The 16,450-nt window shown below is 36.6% G+C and overlaps 1 protein-coding gene across 1 annotated transcript in view; it reads right to left on the bottom strand.

Moving 5' to 3' along the window:
* LOC136831434 (protein spinster-like) overlaps positions 1-15,177 on the bottom strand; it is a 28,306-nt gene extending 13,129 nt beyond the window's left edge. Inside the window, exons 1-6 of the mRNA XM_067091891.1 lie at positions 14,339-15,177; positions 10,872-11,068; positions 9,297-9,448; positions 8,774-9,013; positions 8,384-8,515; positions 875-964 (exon numbers count right to left, since the gene is read on the bottom strand). Coding sequence (XP_066947992.1) covers positions 875-964; positions 8,384-8,515; positions 8,774-9,013; positions 9,297-9,448; positions 10,872-11,068; positions 14,339-14,432 — 905 coding nt within the window. The 5' untranslated portion in view covers positions 14,433-15,177. The remainder of the gene's footprint in view (positions 1-874; positions 965-8,383; positions 8,516-8,773; positions 9,014-9,296; positions 9,449-10,871; positions 11,069-14,338) is intronic.
* Between the last annotated feature and the right edge of the window lie 1,273 nt (positions 15,178-16,450).

Raw genomic sequence — 16,450 nt, 5'->3', positions numbered from 1 at the left:
TTCTTGCATATAACCCTGTCGAATTCAGGCTCTGCTCTTTATAATCAAAATCAACCCACAACTGTGATTTAGCTCTATATGTGGAAGCATGTCACCAATTTGGTACTTGATATTTTTACTCTTTCTTAGCTGTGGTAGGTGCTCCTTTTATATATAATTCCATTTAAGCTAGAGTGAACTCAGTGTCTGTGAAATTTCTGTTTCTTTGTATTTGGAAGCATAAGAAATCTGGTCTGTAAAACTGATTTCCTATCTTACAGATTCGCAGCCATGTGCTATACATTTCATCTATAATTATCATGGTGGAAATGTGTTGATATCTGAATTCAACAATAATACATACAAGTCAGTCAAAATCAGTTTTGTTAATCCCTTTGATGGCTGAGGGGAAAAGTCAACTGTCACCCTTATGCCACCCCAAAAAGGGATAGGTTGAAGTCTGGTCGGGGTCAATGCACTTTTCATATATATTCATTTTGTGTGAATACTCTTATGGACGGAGTCAACAGACCATAACCCAAGAGGCCCGCTGAGAGACACAGGTTTGAGGAAATGGTGAAAAATAAATAGATACGATGGAACAGAAAATAAAACCGTTGAACCCGAATCCAGGAGACGTCATCAGAGAGCGAATGAATTTGCACATCGCTTAAACATTTGGAGATAAGAGGATTCCACAACCGGCCTGGGTAAAGTACTCTACATTTTCGTTGTATCCAAGATAAAACGCCTTAGTTTTAATTCTGTATGAACGAGTTATTTGTGGTGTAACTTTTATATGTATAAAATGACATGCATAAAATTTGTGATACTCTATATCTGCATGGAATCATAAGCAATACAACTCACGCTGAGCTCCAGAAAGCCTTCTTACCTCACTCGCAGCCTTCGTCCCAGGTACGCGCCCAGGGGGACGCCAATCAAACCGGATATCATTGATTCGGCCCCAAATATGACTGAGACGCTGTAAGGAAACGATGGAAGGTAAGTAAAAAGATATTTTGTATTTAAAAATATTTACAATTTCCCCTAGAACAGTGATCAAATGAATCTGGTCTTTTATTGTGAAAAATTTGAGTGTTCCGTGAAGCTTTTAATTCGTAATATGTTTTCACCTTTATGCATGCTGTTATCATCTTCACTGTCACTGACATAAACAAATAAATTAATAAAAAAAGAATCGACAGCATGGATTTGCAAGGAATTTGCGATGTTGCAACAGATGTTGATTACGTGATGCAAAATTTGGTGGCAAGGAATTCAAATTTTCCCAGAGTCCAACGCGAGATCCTTAAATCATCGTTGCCAGATACTGCCACGCTTTCCATTTGTCAGTCAGTGATGATCCATTTGCTGATAGTTTTTGTTTCGGGAAATATCCGTAGGTGAAATGTCCATTTGGTGAAGTAACCATTCGCTAAAGTACTGGTAGGTTAAATTTCCATTCGATGGAATATCCGTTCATGAAATGCCCTTTTAATGAAATCTCGTCAGTGATGAGGCCCATTTGGAAAAATGTTCAGCAGTGAAATGTCCGTCTGATCTGTCATTAAAATGTCCTGTTCTGTGAAATGTCCGTGCAGTGAAATATTTAAGTGAAATGCTTGCTCACCGACATCCATTGATGAAATGTCTGTTCTGTGAAATTTCTGTCTACGAAATGTCCTTTCGATGAAATTTCCATCTGTGAATTGACAGTCGACGAAATTCGCGTTCGATGAAATGTCCGTTTGGGTGAAATGTCCTTCGATGAAAACCCCGTTCTTTGAAACATCTGTTGGTGATCATGTACTAATGCACTTTTGGTAAAATGCTCATTTGGTGAAATGTCTGCTGGTGATGATAATGTCCTTTCAATGAAATGCTCGTTCGGTGAAATGTCTGTCAGCGGCAATGTCCTGTTTATGAAATGCTTATTAGGCAAAATGCCTCACATTAATATCCTTTCGGTGAAATGTCTTTCGACCAAATATGTCCATCAGTCATCTGTCCAGCACTGTTATATCAAAGCTTTTGTTCAACTACATTTTTTGTTCTCTTTAAGCTCCCGAATACGACATAGGTGTTAATTTTCCTTGAGAAATCTCCAAGGTCGGCCTACCTTGCCAAAACTGAAACCAGCCCCTAAAACAGTGGTTCTGAACCTTTTTCTTACCATCCCCCCTCTCTAAGAGTTGGTCCTTCCCTCCACAACCCCCCTCCCATGCATCTATGAGTAAAATTCCCTTCCGGATTTATTTAAAGAAAAATTTAAAAAAGAGAGAGAGAAAGGGTGTTTTTATTCTTTTGGGAATGAATTAGTGAGGCACTTGACACTGCTTCTTAGTGACTCTTTTTAAGAGAATAACGAATATAATGAGAGAATGTTTAATTTTTCCCTAGGGCTCGCAACTCCCTTGGAAATTGCTGACGCCCCCTAGGGGGTGGGGCGTCCCCCCAGGTTAAGAACCACTGCCCTAGAAACTGCTACACAGAGATCATAAAGAATTTTAATCAGGAATTATAGCTGCGGAGAGTGGTTCGTGGTGGTAGGTTTCTGTTTCCTAACATTAGCAGTTATGACTTGGACCATCGACGGATGGTCTCTTGTCTTCTCAATTTTTCATAAGCTGCATTTCAACAGGGATCTTTCGCCGTCACAATTGATCCCTGGTCCTCTTTTCCTGCCGGGAGCGACCACATTTGATGAACAGCAGCGCCAATATGCGATAAATATGCTTCGCTGGCGAGCTTCTCAGTTCCAGAGGTCCTTTATTCCTCACACCGTTGGACTGTGGAACGGTCTCCTTGAGGATGTTGCGTCATTAGAACCTCAAAAGTTCAAGGGAAAATGTAATGCACTACGACCCTAGAACCATTCTCCTTGTGATTTTAATAATTCATTTACATTTTTATCTATTTATTTACTAATTTTTTTAGTTTATCGTTGTTTTCTAACAACTGACATCTTCTTTCTGTATTGCCTATTATTTCCTGTAACTTCTTTCTAATGAACACCATACTCTTTGAAAGCTTGAATTTTAAGTTAATGGCCCTGTGGGCTTCGTTCCATGTGAATAGGGCTCATCTGGATAATAATAATAATAATAATAATAATAATAATAATAATAATAATAATAATAAATAATAATAATAATAATAATAATAATAATAATAATAATAATAATAATAATAATAATAATAATATTTTGTTGGATAAAATGGCTGCATTTTGCGAATTGATTTTATACTGAGTTTTCTCAATTCTTCTAATAATTCGCTTTTCCTGCAAATCAATATTAGTCAATAATTGTCCAATGTTCATATTTCGATGGATGAAACAGCGTATTTCCTTCAGCAGAAATTCTTTATTTTAAAGCATTACAGCAGGTTAGTGAAACCTGGGATGTAAATTCGTAGATTTTCCTGATGGCATTTTCGGTGGTATTTCTTCTTTTTTCTTTTTCTGACGTAGTCGCCAGAAAAAGTACAAAAAATACCAGACTGACGTCAGAAAAAGAACAACGAAGAAATACCACCGAAAATACCATCAGGAAAATCTACGAATTGACATCCCAGGTTTCACTAACCTACTGTAATGCTTTAAAATAACGAATTTCTGCTGAAAGAAATACGCTGTTTCATCCATCGAAATATGAACATTGGACAATTGTTGACTAATATTGATGTGCAGGAAAAGCGAATTATTAGAAGAATTGAGAAAACTCAGTATAAAATCAATTCGCAAAATGCAGCCATTTTATTCAACAAAACTTGCTTCAAAGAGGGTCTTCTTCCTTCGTAATAATAATAATAATAATAATAATAATAATAATAATAATAAAATAATAAACAAGGAAGTGGCGATTGTTATGCTGTCCTTCTCCTTAGATACTGGTTGCTATTCAGGAGTTTGAAAGATTGCGATAATGAGATTTCGATAACGTTCTAATAAACAAGCAAATGTGTCCGATTACCTCTCTCTGCTTATACAACCAGTATCTTCATCGCCATCACGAACGGGATTTTTAATCTCGAAGTAGCCTAAGATTAATTATTATGCGATAAAGGCATGGCAACGGCTTTTAACAATAATTGTATTTTGAATACCAAATTGCTTAATGTACAAGGAAATCACTGGTGCAAATGAAATAAGCGCCCCTCCCCATTAACCGTTTGTCCCATAGAGCACCACGCTCTAGAACTCTCTCTCTGCTCCCGGTTTCCCTCAACATTATAAAAAAGTTAAGTATGCCTTAGTTTAACATGACCACTGAGCTGATTAACAGCTCTCCTAGGGCTGGTCCGAAGGATCAGACTTATTTTACGTGGTTAAGAACCAATTGGTTACCTAGCAACGGGACCTACAGCTTATTGTGGAATCCGAACCGCATAATACAGAAATGAATTTCTATAACCAGAAATAAATTCCTCTAATTCTTCATTGGCCGGCCGGAGAATCGAACGCGGGCCTAGGAGAGTGCTAGCCGAGTACGATATCGACCCATCCAATGAAGAACTCCCTCAACATTATAACAGACAACCTTTTAAGCGACAGGTCTTGGGGTTCAGTCGGGTTCAGCTCCTGTTAAACCTTTAGGTAAATACCGACGGCCGAATCCCACTTGATCCAGTAAAGAACTTTCTGTGGCAACAGGTAAATTCTGTGTAAATTGTTTAGGAAACATCTAATTATTTTCTCTACCAAAGAAACTATAAATTCACCCAGATAAGATAACGAAGTTCAATTACGAAGGTTGCGTGTTCAGCCTTGCGCTTATCATCAAAGTTTAGGGAATGAAGATTATGGCGAGAATTAAATAGTTCACATTCTTATTTGCTGTAGTTAAGAAGATCCCTTCAAAGTAATCAGGCGAAGGGATTTCGTTTTACCGCTTTGGAGATTGACGTAGATATTGATTATTGTTCAGATTACAACAATAATAAAAATTTTTAACTTATTTCATGTTTTATCATACAAACGCACACACTCATTTTATATATATATGTATATTTATACTTATATATGTATAGTTATTATATGAAACGACCACATTTACACTGAATATTTTCAACACTGATTTGATGAAAAAAGACAAGTAAAGAGTTTTCTTAGGTAATTTTGGCTTCCCATCACTGTTACTGTAAAGCAACTTCATAGTTTTATTGCAGCAAGTATATATTTATATAAAATTTATATGTACGAGTATATGCATATACTTATATGTATATATAGACATAGATATATATATATTCATATATATATACATATATATATAAACAAAGACAAAATCCAGAATCCACGAAGGAAAGAGAAACAACGGAGTGCTGCAAGGCCTCTCGACTTATGGTCCTTTACTTAGCAGTCTACTAAGTCAAGGACTATAAGTCGAAAGGCCTTGAAGCACTCCATTGTTTTTCTTTTCCTCGTGGATTTTGTCTTTGTTTATGTAATTATCACGTTCCATATTTTCGTGATTCATTTATACATACATATATGTACTGTATATATATTATATATATATATATATATATATATATATATATATATATATATATATATATATATATATATATATATATATATAAACAAAGGATATGGCAACTAAGAAACTGTAATGGCTACCTGTGACACCTAGAAGAAAAACTGCAAGGTATCACGACCAATCCCGATTCCCGATTAGGAAGTTTAGAATATCTTCAACAAGAATTAAGCGGAATGGATTTACCAGTTAGATTTTATAGAGTTAAATAAATTATTTCTCGGACATCTTTTAATATAAAATTCTCTGTATTCTCTTCAACCTCTACTGCGAGCATACCGGGTTGTCAGTCTTGGATAACCAACTACAGTCTACGGACAGTGAAAAAAAGATGTTAGGTACTGGCTACAATGAAACTATGAAGTAGCTTTACAATAACAGTGATGGGAAGCCAAAATTACCTAAGAAAACTCTGTATTTGTCTTTTTTCATCAAATCAGTGTTAAAAATATTCAGTGTAAATGTGGTCTTTTCATATAATAACTGCAATACATGCTTATAAGATATTACCCTCGCAAGAGTATTATTATTATTATTATTATTATTATTATTATTATTATTATTATATTATTATTATTCGGAAGATGAACCTATTCACAGGGGACACTGACTTGAAATTCAACCTTCCAAAGAATGTGGTGTTCATTACGAAGAAGTAAGAGGAGGTAAAATGAAATACAGAAAGAGCGTACTTATCAAAAAAGAACCAAAAATAACAATTTAGTAAATAAATAGATAAAACTGTAAGTAAACTATTAACACACAAGGATAATTGTATTAGGGTAATGCACCCATCTTCCCTGGAACTTTTAAAGTTCCAGCTGCACGACCTCCTCTGGGAGACTGTTCTACAGTCCAGCGGTGTGAGGAATAAAGGACCTCTGGGACTGAGAAGTTCGACAGCTAGGCGCATTTACTGCATATTAGTGCTGCTGTTCAGCGAATCTGGTTGCTCTCGGCAGATAAAGGGGATCAGTTGTGAATGTTTATAAAACCTCTTATATGGACGGTGTTTCATTTTATTTGGGCTAGGCAAGTTATGAGTTAATTGTCAGAATAAATCAACATAAATGTTCAGTTAAAACTGGCTGAAAGAAAAACGAATGCTCTTTTTGTACATCTAAGTAAAAAAACACATGGAACTGATTGGTCCCCTGGTTATTTAACAAGACGTAAAAAGAAACAGTTATCAGAAATCTCGTAGATTCTGCATTATTACAACCAACAAAGTAATGTAATATCATTTTAATAATAGAACAGAATATAGAATTTAGGCCAAAGGCCAAGTGCTGGGACCTTTGAAGTCATTCAGAGCTGAAACGGAATTTGACAGTGAAATGTTTGAAACACTAGCGGATCCAGAAAAATTTCATGGGCCACCAATTTTCATATTATACATACATATATATATATATATATATATATATATATATATATATATATATATATATATATATATATATATATGTGTGTGTGTGTGTGTGTGTGTGTGTGTGTGTGTGTGTGTGTGTGTGTGTGTGTGTGTACATATATACATGTATAATTGTTACTGTTATTGTTTTTTCTAAAAATTTTATCATTTCTATAACATATTTTTTTCCCATTTTTATATTTTTAATTTATGTTATTATTATCTAAATCTTCAATATTATTATTTTGTCATTACTTTTCATGGGGCGGGCGCACGTGCCCAGGTCTCCCCCCGCCCCCTGGATCCGGTAGTGGTTTGAAAAGTGTAACAGGAGGAAAACCTCACAGATGCAATATGAATCAATTGTTAGGAGAGGGCGGAAAGTAAGATGGAAGAAAGAGAATATAAACGGAGGTACAGTAAAAGGACTGAAAAGAGTTTCAGCTAGGGGCCGAAGGGACGCTGCAAAGAACCCAAAGTAATGCCTACAGTGCACCGTATGAGGTGCACTTACGGCTCTACCACCCTACGGAGAACATCAATTTAAGCCCTGGACTCCAGGTGTACACACCCTTGATTCCATTCTGCAAAAGATTTAAAAAAAAAAAAGAAACTTAAGAAAATCAGTAATTCCTGTTAATGACCTTTGTCCTTCAGTCTATCCTATAATCCTAGACAACCGCTCCTCACCCGAATAATTAATCCAGATGTAATGACCTTTGTATTCAAATGGTTGTAGATCCCTTTAGTCTTAATCGTTGTCCGTAAAAATAAGCCTTTGCAGTCTTATGTTTCACTGCATTTGATTTGCTTGAGAATGCTTTAGAGTAAAGGCGAAAGATCTTACACTACCTTATTTCAGATTCCTTGTGGCCATATCCTCCGTTTACTATTTGCATCACTTCGTTGCTAAGTTATATATTATATATATATATATATATATATATATATATATATATATATATATATATATATATATATATATATATATATATATATATATATATACTGTATATATGTGTGTGTATACATATATATAAACACATCAGTAGAATTTGCATTATTTTTTTAGCATTTGATTTAACAGATTACGAGATAGCAGCCACAATAACTAGAGCTACCTGCAGCTAGGATTATTAGTACAGAATGAACTAAAGTATAAACAACATAACATCAGTGCTATCTTTTGTATTTGTTTGGTCATAAACAAATTTATATTATATTTGACATGTCTTATTTTCTTGTCTTTCCCTATGATAAACTTCACTTAAATTCTTTTGATAAAAGTATCAAGATTAGATTAAAACAAAGTACTACATCACCTGATGTTGGTATCATTTCACAATCAACAAAATTTTTAGACACTATCCCTTTCATATAAGCAAGGAGAATTGTGTCAAATAATGGCACTATGCGTCGAAAATAAAAAGGTAACTGAAGACAGACTTACTAATCCTTGGGGACATTGCTGGACTCCTGCACATCGACTCCCAGACTAATGAAGTTCGGTGCCCACCAAGCCAGAGCCCCCATAACAAAAGTAACGGCCGTGAATCCTAAGGTGTTCAATACGAAAGCTTCGCTGAAATTGTATGAAAGAATAATTTTACTAAGCATTTTAACAGGATATCTGTAGTTGAAATTTGGAATCATGACTAACAATTTTATAAAAATCCTACAAATACTTGTTTTCGAGCAGTATAGCCAAGGTTATGTTCTTATTCTGCCTGTTAGGTAGAGTTGTTTCCTGTGAACGCACCGGCACCCTGGTATACTGGCGTCTTTCCTGCTCTATGGCGGGAAGCCATCTGATCGTGAATACCGCCAAACACCAACTTACTTTTTTAACAGATACTTCAGATCATCCAGCAGTGAAGTTGTCTTAATGTTTTGACCTCCTTCGCATTTGCCTCTGGCGGGTTCGTCCAGCAGAAAAATTATCATTACAACGGCAATGACGCCCATCCAAGGAGTAACCCGAAGACCCCACCTCCACACTTCGTTTGCAACACGGTCGTCATCGGTCATTCCGTTCCCCCCTATAAATAGGACCAGCGAACCCAAGATGTAGCCCAGGCCCCTGCGAATAACGAGATTGTTAATAGGTCTGGCAAATGGCACAGAGGGAGGTTATTTATTTCACTGAAATCATTATCAAAACACCATGTTTAAATATAGCTTTAAGTTAAGTATTTGACCATTTTGTTCAATAGGACGTGCGTCATTCCGAAGTCACAAGCAGAATGGAGACTATTCTGTTGTTTCTTGCTATATTTCATGACAATTAAAACATATAAAATCGCCATTACTCTTCATTTTGCGAGTGGTACCAAAAAAATAAATAAATGAGTAAATAAACTTACGCTCCCACAGGAATGGCAAAATTAAAAACGGCGAGCATTTTCGACCTTTTATCGCCAATGAAGAGGTCAGAAATAATTGTTGGCGCAATGGTGGTGTAACTCGCCTCGCCAACACCAACCACGCAACGAAGGACCAAAAAGGAGACGTAGTCCTGAGAGGGGAATTGAGAAATTGGCAATTATCATCAATCCTTTTTATTTTTTTGCAAGCGGAAATGTTATCAAGATGAAGATTCTTCTTGTAAAGTGTTTTTGTATTTAAGCAGAGCTATCACGTGCTTGTTCGTGGTTTCAGAGGAAAATGGATATGGTTGTTTTACTTTTATCTCCGACTTATTTTTGAAATGTTCTTTATATATGGAAGCATTTCGTTTTCGTTTGTAATTTGTCTATATCTATAACAGGTAATGCCTTCCTATATTACTGTATATACTTTCTTTTCATGGGGATCACGCAAAAAGTTCCGAATGGACTTTTACCGAAATTGGGCCAGAGGTGGGTATGAGTACTAACAGGAACTGATTACTTTTTAAGAAAAATAGGAATTCAACATTTGACCTTCAACTTCAAATTTCATAAAAGAATATGAACTTTGTCATAACTCTGGAACTGTACAAAACACGTCATATCTGATAAAAAAAATATTTATTAATGGGGCAAGTAGGAAGACTGAGGTCAAGGTCATACTTAGAGATCAAGGGTTAAATAAGAAATTGAAATTATTCACATCATTTGAGCTACACAAGATAGAGTTTGTATTTGACATTCATGATGCTCATGTAGAGAGTAAGGTCACAGTCATGCTTAGAGGTGACAGAAAGTCAAATAAGAACTTAGCCATGATCAGTGTATTGACATCACAGCTGGCATGCATAATCTATTAATAATAATAGCAATGTAATGAGAAAGGTCAAGGTCAAACTTGGAGGCCAATTCAAACTTAGAGGTCAAGGTTAAACTTAGAGGTCAAGGTCAAACTTAGTGGCAAAAGGTCACATGTACAGGCCAAGATCAAATTTAGGGGTCAAGGTCAAACTTAGAGGTCAAGGTCAAATTAGGGGTCAAGGTCAAACTTAAAGGTCAAGGTCAAACTCTTAGTGATCAAAGGTCAAATATGATTTTAGATTACATTTTTGGTTCCATTTGTTTGTTTGTCTGTTTGTTAACAAGATTAGGAAAACAATTTGACCAAAGTTTATACAGGTAGTCCTCCTGATAGCAACAAATGATTCGATTTTGTGAGAGATAGGAATGGAACTCTTGCGGAGAAAGGACAACTAGGGTGTTTATTGCTCAGTCTTAACTGGGTTTATGGTCTCTAAATACCTGTTTCCGTCTGATTTTTAATAAACTTCTGTTGACATTATGATATTTAAACTGTTATCTCTATTAAAATAGAGTAAGGACTGCAGAAATTGTTCTTGTTGTTCCTTATACAGCTGTTATTAATGCTATACGGACAAAATAAAACATTTATAACAAAATATATAAGATTATTAACACCTGATCACAGGTACTCAAAATTAAGCCTTGGAAATCGAGGCGCAACTAAGACTATGGAGGGTGGGATCATACCGGCATGAAAGACCCCAGGAGGGTGGAGAGACTCCAGAAGAGGATCCCAGCGCTCAGCAGCCACTTCCTGTTGTAACGGTCGCCCAGCCAGCCGAAGAGGGGAGCCATGATCATGTAGGCGAAAATGAAGGCAGTCTGCAGGAGTCCACCCTCCGCTTCTCCTATGCCGAAGCTGCCCTGGATGTCGAAGAGTATTGCTGAGGATAAAGGAAGTAATTGCTAACTCCACGAAATTTTAACTAATTTCCCGTTCCAGATGTCCTTCATTCCTCACACCGTTGGACTGTGCAACAGGCTCGGATGCTCTGTAACTGAAACCTCTAAAGTTCAAAATGCAACGCTTTACTACCCTATAACAATTTTCCTTGTATTTTAATAATTTACTTAATTTGGTATTTTATTTTTTTCCTTTTCCAATGACTGATGTCTTCTTTCTGTATTTCGATTACCTTTTCATACTTCATACTTCTTTCTATTGAACATCATATTCTTTGGAAGATTAAAAGAATTATCTGATGAATGAAAAAGATTTCAAGCTGTTAGTTTGAATTGGTATAGTGCTGGGTCCTCATGGACAATGGAGTTTAATAATAAAACAAAACAAAAAACAAAAAAAGCCGTGTGTTTTCATTAATCAATAAATGACATTTATTCTAGAGTCTATGACAAGAAAAACTCTGACTTCATTTTCTATTTTATTGCCCCCTATTTGCGCAATTACTCTTTTCACAAAATGGGCAATTAACTGCCCACTTCAGGAAGCATTCAGTCTGCGGTGAAGTCCACCACACAAAGACTTCCCTATGTAAAGTCACGAAATACCAAGATTTTACAGCTAGCTATAAGCTCTGTGAGCTTCTTCAACAGATACGGATTTAGTATTCAGTTCCATAATCAGATATAAACTTTGTCTCATTCTGTGGAATTTAGCAAGGTGAGCACAACTTACTTTTAACCTTTTTAATCACTTTTAATCAATTTCACGTAATCATTAGAGATATCAGGTAAAAACGAACATTACTTTTGCTATTTCTTACGCCTATTAACTGTTAATTATAATAACTTATTTCATAGGAGAGGGGAAAATTACTTTAAAAAGATACACCTGTAATATGTGAAGATATATAAAATATATAAGCAAAAGAGATATTGGGAGCCTACGCACTTTCTTGAGCTATTTCCTCTGAATTGGTCGGACCTTGATTCTGGAGGTTTTCATCTTGTTCATATTACGTAAAACTTCTAAGAAAATGTCGTGGTTTTCAAACATCAATAAAATATATGAGAATTTCACCGACATCTTACTAAGCAAATATCCTAATAAAGAATAAAAACTACATGAAATCAGCGAATATAAGTAAAGTTCCAGAATCTTACTTATTCTCAAACTGTAACATGGAAAATAGTAGCGAGGGAACTACATAAAATGATACTTCACATAATTTATACTTTGACATTTACACAAGTAGGAAACAAGAAAAACGAGTGCAGTCACTTCACAACTGAAAGGGAATGCTTTGCAATAGTGTTTGCAGTTTGCAGTTAAGAGATTCCACCTGCAAATGTATGAAGTGGATTCTGTGATAGACAGAACACAGGCAATCTGATTAGGCTACATCTAAAGAAGCAAGATCGAAACTTCAAGGTGTGTCAGCACTCCAGAGCTACAAGTTCAGAGTGAAGAGTGTCATGTGCATGTACATACAGTGAGCTGTCATGCACCTTTTAGGGGGAGAGCGAAACCGTGTAGTTGTTTTGACTGAACTATGGCGGAGAATGCTACTGGAGTGTTCAGGCAGCTAATCACGCTAGAACTTAAAGGAAATGTTCATGCTGAATGACGCCTGTGGGCATTGCAAAATACAAGAAGAGAGTTTGTGAAGGATTATACAGTCCATACCTAAATGCACAAATAGAACATATAGTTTCCAAGAGTGATATCTATCAAAACATAAGGAGGCAAAAAAAAAAAAAGCAACTAGTCCCACATGTTGCTCCGGAGAGAAAATGGAGCGAGGCTGAATCGGATTTGTTTGAATATGAGGGAGAGAATTATCAAATGGTAGTAGATTACTAGTCAGGATATTTTGAAACTGATAAGTTAGAGAGATGCGCATAGATAAGCTGCAAAATATGATATAATTCATGAGCTTGACCCTGATGGATTCAGCATTTTCAAAATGTGGATTTAGATACACCAATAAACAGCAAAACCCATGTAAGTAACTGAAAAGCTGCGGGAATTTGCAGGGGTTATGTATAGCGTTAGCCTAGGACGGTTAGATGACAGAAATGTTCCATTTCTGTCATCTATTTTAGAGTCTCCAGTACAAAAAACGTTTTACAAAAACAGAAATGTTCCTTCCTACATCAGTAACATGTTGAAATTTGAAGTACCCAATTAAGAGCTGGAAAAGCTCAGCTAGGGATATTGCAGGCCTTCAAAAGCTATTATGACAGACATGCAAAGGATTTGCTACCTACAGATATTGGCGATTCTGCTAGAATGTTAACTTCGGATGGTATACGAGTTCCAGCTGGAGGAACCAGAGTAGAAACTGAGCCCAGGTCCCATAAGATTGTCACTGACTAGTATAGCTTACAAAAGAAATAGAAACTACCTTATTAAATTGAACGTTACGCCCAAAGACTCTTATAGGGAAACACAACATTTCATATACACCAAACAAAATAAGAATAATTGCTAGACAGCACGATGTTCATAAGATTGCTATTCAGTGTTTTGTTGGCCCAAGTAGCCCATATGTGTCTACAAGTGGTTTGGCTCCTGGGCTTTGCCCTCTTTCTTGTGAGGTCTTACGTGTATTTTTCATCTTGGAAACAATCCTTCAGCTACTATCTTAATTTGACTCAAATTTCGCTTCCTGTAACTCCTTGACCCAAACTCTTATGTTTACGCATAATCAGACTGGTTTCTGCCAGAGAGTTTTGTTTTCAATTAGTTTTCACTGATCAAGTACATTTTCTCTTATCAGATAATTTTCCTTCAGAAATAATCTGATGTCAAAAATACATGATTTTCCAAGTTATCTGACTAAGAACCTACCGAAGATAGTCCTAACGTTCAACAAAAAACCGTATAAGTGGCGCCTGCAAACAACATATGTTGTTGGAGGTGGCGTGTGAGCAGCGTAGGTCACTAAAAGTCCTACGTTCAACAAACACCTTACGTTACTGGCGGTATCCCTATCATATGAGTATCATGGGTCTCTAAGGGGCTCCTGAATCATTTCTGTAGAAGTTGCTTTCCTGAGCCCCAAATTCACCCATTTCCCAGTCAGTCAGTGTTCATTTAGAAAAGTAAAACCTATATAGTTCCCCTTCATAAAAGAAAAATTATCTCTTTCTTCCCACAGCAAAACTGTCAGGGTAATTTATTCATTTTACGGAGCAGATATTTCACACGCACAGAAAAAAGGACATAAATACTCTGTTTTATCTCGTACCTGCCACAGTGTATCTGTCCATGTAATTGATAAGGTTTATGAAGCAGATGATGCCAACAGTGACATACTGCCTCTTCGTCACCTGGGCCTCCATTCTGGACTTTCCTGTTGGGCTGTAGTATCAGCAAAATAATGTTAGCATAAACAGTAACCGCTCCTCTTCAGAGAAATTTAGTTGGAGTTTGGAAACATCGTCAGAAACTGGCTTATCTGGTCAGGTAAATTTTTATTTGTGGATTAGTAAAGTGATTTATGGAAAGCTAAAATGGAAAGGAAACTCAGCTGCCAAATTTCTCCTAGGCATTTACATTTCTTTTTGGGTTATCAAATTATACGATTACTTTTCGATGCACTTTCAATCATCGTAATCACTTTAATTCGAGTTTGGTTCCAATTTTTCGATCATCTTTTCTGGTGCAAATACGACAATGAATTCAAGAGCCTTTTTCATTTACAACAATGAAAAATCGAGAGCCTCAGTTACGTTCCAAATCACTGAAGGCATCTAATGTAGCAAATTCTGGTGACGAGAAAAAAAGCGGTCTAACAAACGATGGCATCTGCCTTTAGAAATAGCATTATCTTCAGTTCATCGCTCTAATCTACGGGCCAGTTCAATTTCCAAAACACTGGCCAATTATGTTTACACATTTACAAGTAATCACTTGATTTTGAAAGGGCACCCTTGATTAAGCAATGTGAGATTCTCTTCGTCAGCCAGGTTCTCGAAGCACTGTCCGCGCAGCACCGACTAAGAACCTATTAAGGGATGCAGTTGATCCCGAGTGTACTGCGTGACTGATAGGCAAAGATTACAGGATAAGATGATACTCCTCCAGCCTTGGGCTATCAGTTACTGGTAGCCTCATTTCCCAAAAGATGGTTTTGGCGTCGTCCCAGCCAAAACACTCCAGATAAGGATTACATAACCACTGTGTCCGAACTTGCCCCAGGTTACAGTCGACCCGCTCAGCGCTCATAGGGAGAGATTAAGGAGAAGTCTCATTTAAAAAAAAAAAAAGGGGGGGATGCGAGATAAATGGAGCCACGGATTAGATAATGATCTCTCTCACTGATGCATAACAGCCTTGACAATTCTCCCCTTTAAAGTGTTCGTTAAGGGAGAGAATGAGTTGCTTCTCTGTAGTATTGCTAATGGACATGGCTGTGGCCTTTACGTGAACTGAAATTGAAAATGAACTCAATTGTGAGAATATACAAAATGTTGTATATCTCTTTGGTCTTTCATTCCTTTAGTTTTTTGCAGTGTTTACTCATTTCTCTGTTCAACAGTTAGTTCACACTATCATACATTGCTAGTACTAACAGTAATCTGACGTAGACTACGCTCTCATTCAAGAGACAAACATCTTCGCTGATCTAAGAAATAAAGAGCATTATGGGTCGGCATACAGCTTCATAATGAAAAACTTACTTCTGTTATGTAACTTCATTTAAAGTGCAATGCCGTCAGACTGGCTACAGCCAGTTATAGATAAAGCTTCCCGCTGATGCTTAGTAACAACACCGGGGAAAAGTTTGACATTCAGAAGAATTCTTGTTAATGCAGCTCTCTGTGCATATTTTAATATTATTCCATTTGCTGGATTACTTTCATTTGTATGATGTTTTCTGTCTTATATCGCCTGCTTATCTTCTCTTATTTCCAGGGGGCGCTTCCAGGGGCGGGCTGTGTCATCTGGAACCTGGAGCTGCAAAATGCCTGGTGGGTCCGTCTTTCGGTGATTTTGTAAGCTACTGTTGCTAATGGAAATGTTCCCTGTCAAATTTCATTACTGGGGTTTGTTATGGGGGCAAAGCGTTGTTTCTCTGAGTTATCCCTCATTCACTGTGCTTTTGTCAATGAGAAACAAAAGATAGATTTTGTGGAAATCCTTCTGTTCTTATTATGATTCATAAATGCATATTTTTCCTTTCAAAATTTGCAGAGTATAAGCTCACTAAATCTTTACTTCTTGAGTTTTAACGGAAGGGGAATGAAAAGGTTTATCTCTGCGAATAAACAGAAGAATCTTTCTGACAGTTCGATCATTTTAGAATCTTTAGAATATTCTCTCTCTCTCTCTCTCTCTCTCTCTCTCTCTCTCTCTC

Source organism: Macrobrachium rosenbergii, chromosome 48 (assembly GCF_040412425.1).
Source record: "Macrobrachium rosenbergii isolate ZJJX-2024 chromosome 48, ASM4041242v1, whole genome shotgun sequence".
In the NCBI taxonomy this organism is placed as follows: domain Eukaryota; kingdom Metazoa; phylum Arthropoda; class Malacostraca; order Decapoda; family Palaemonidae; genus Macrobrachium; species Macrobrachium rosenbergii.
The sequence above is the reverse complement of the archived record's forward strand: the minus strand, read 5'-3'. Positions and strand labels throughout refer to the sequence as shown.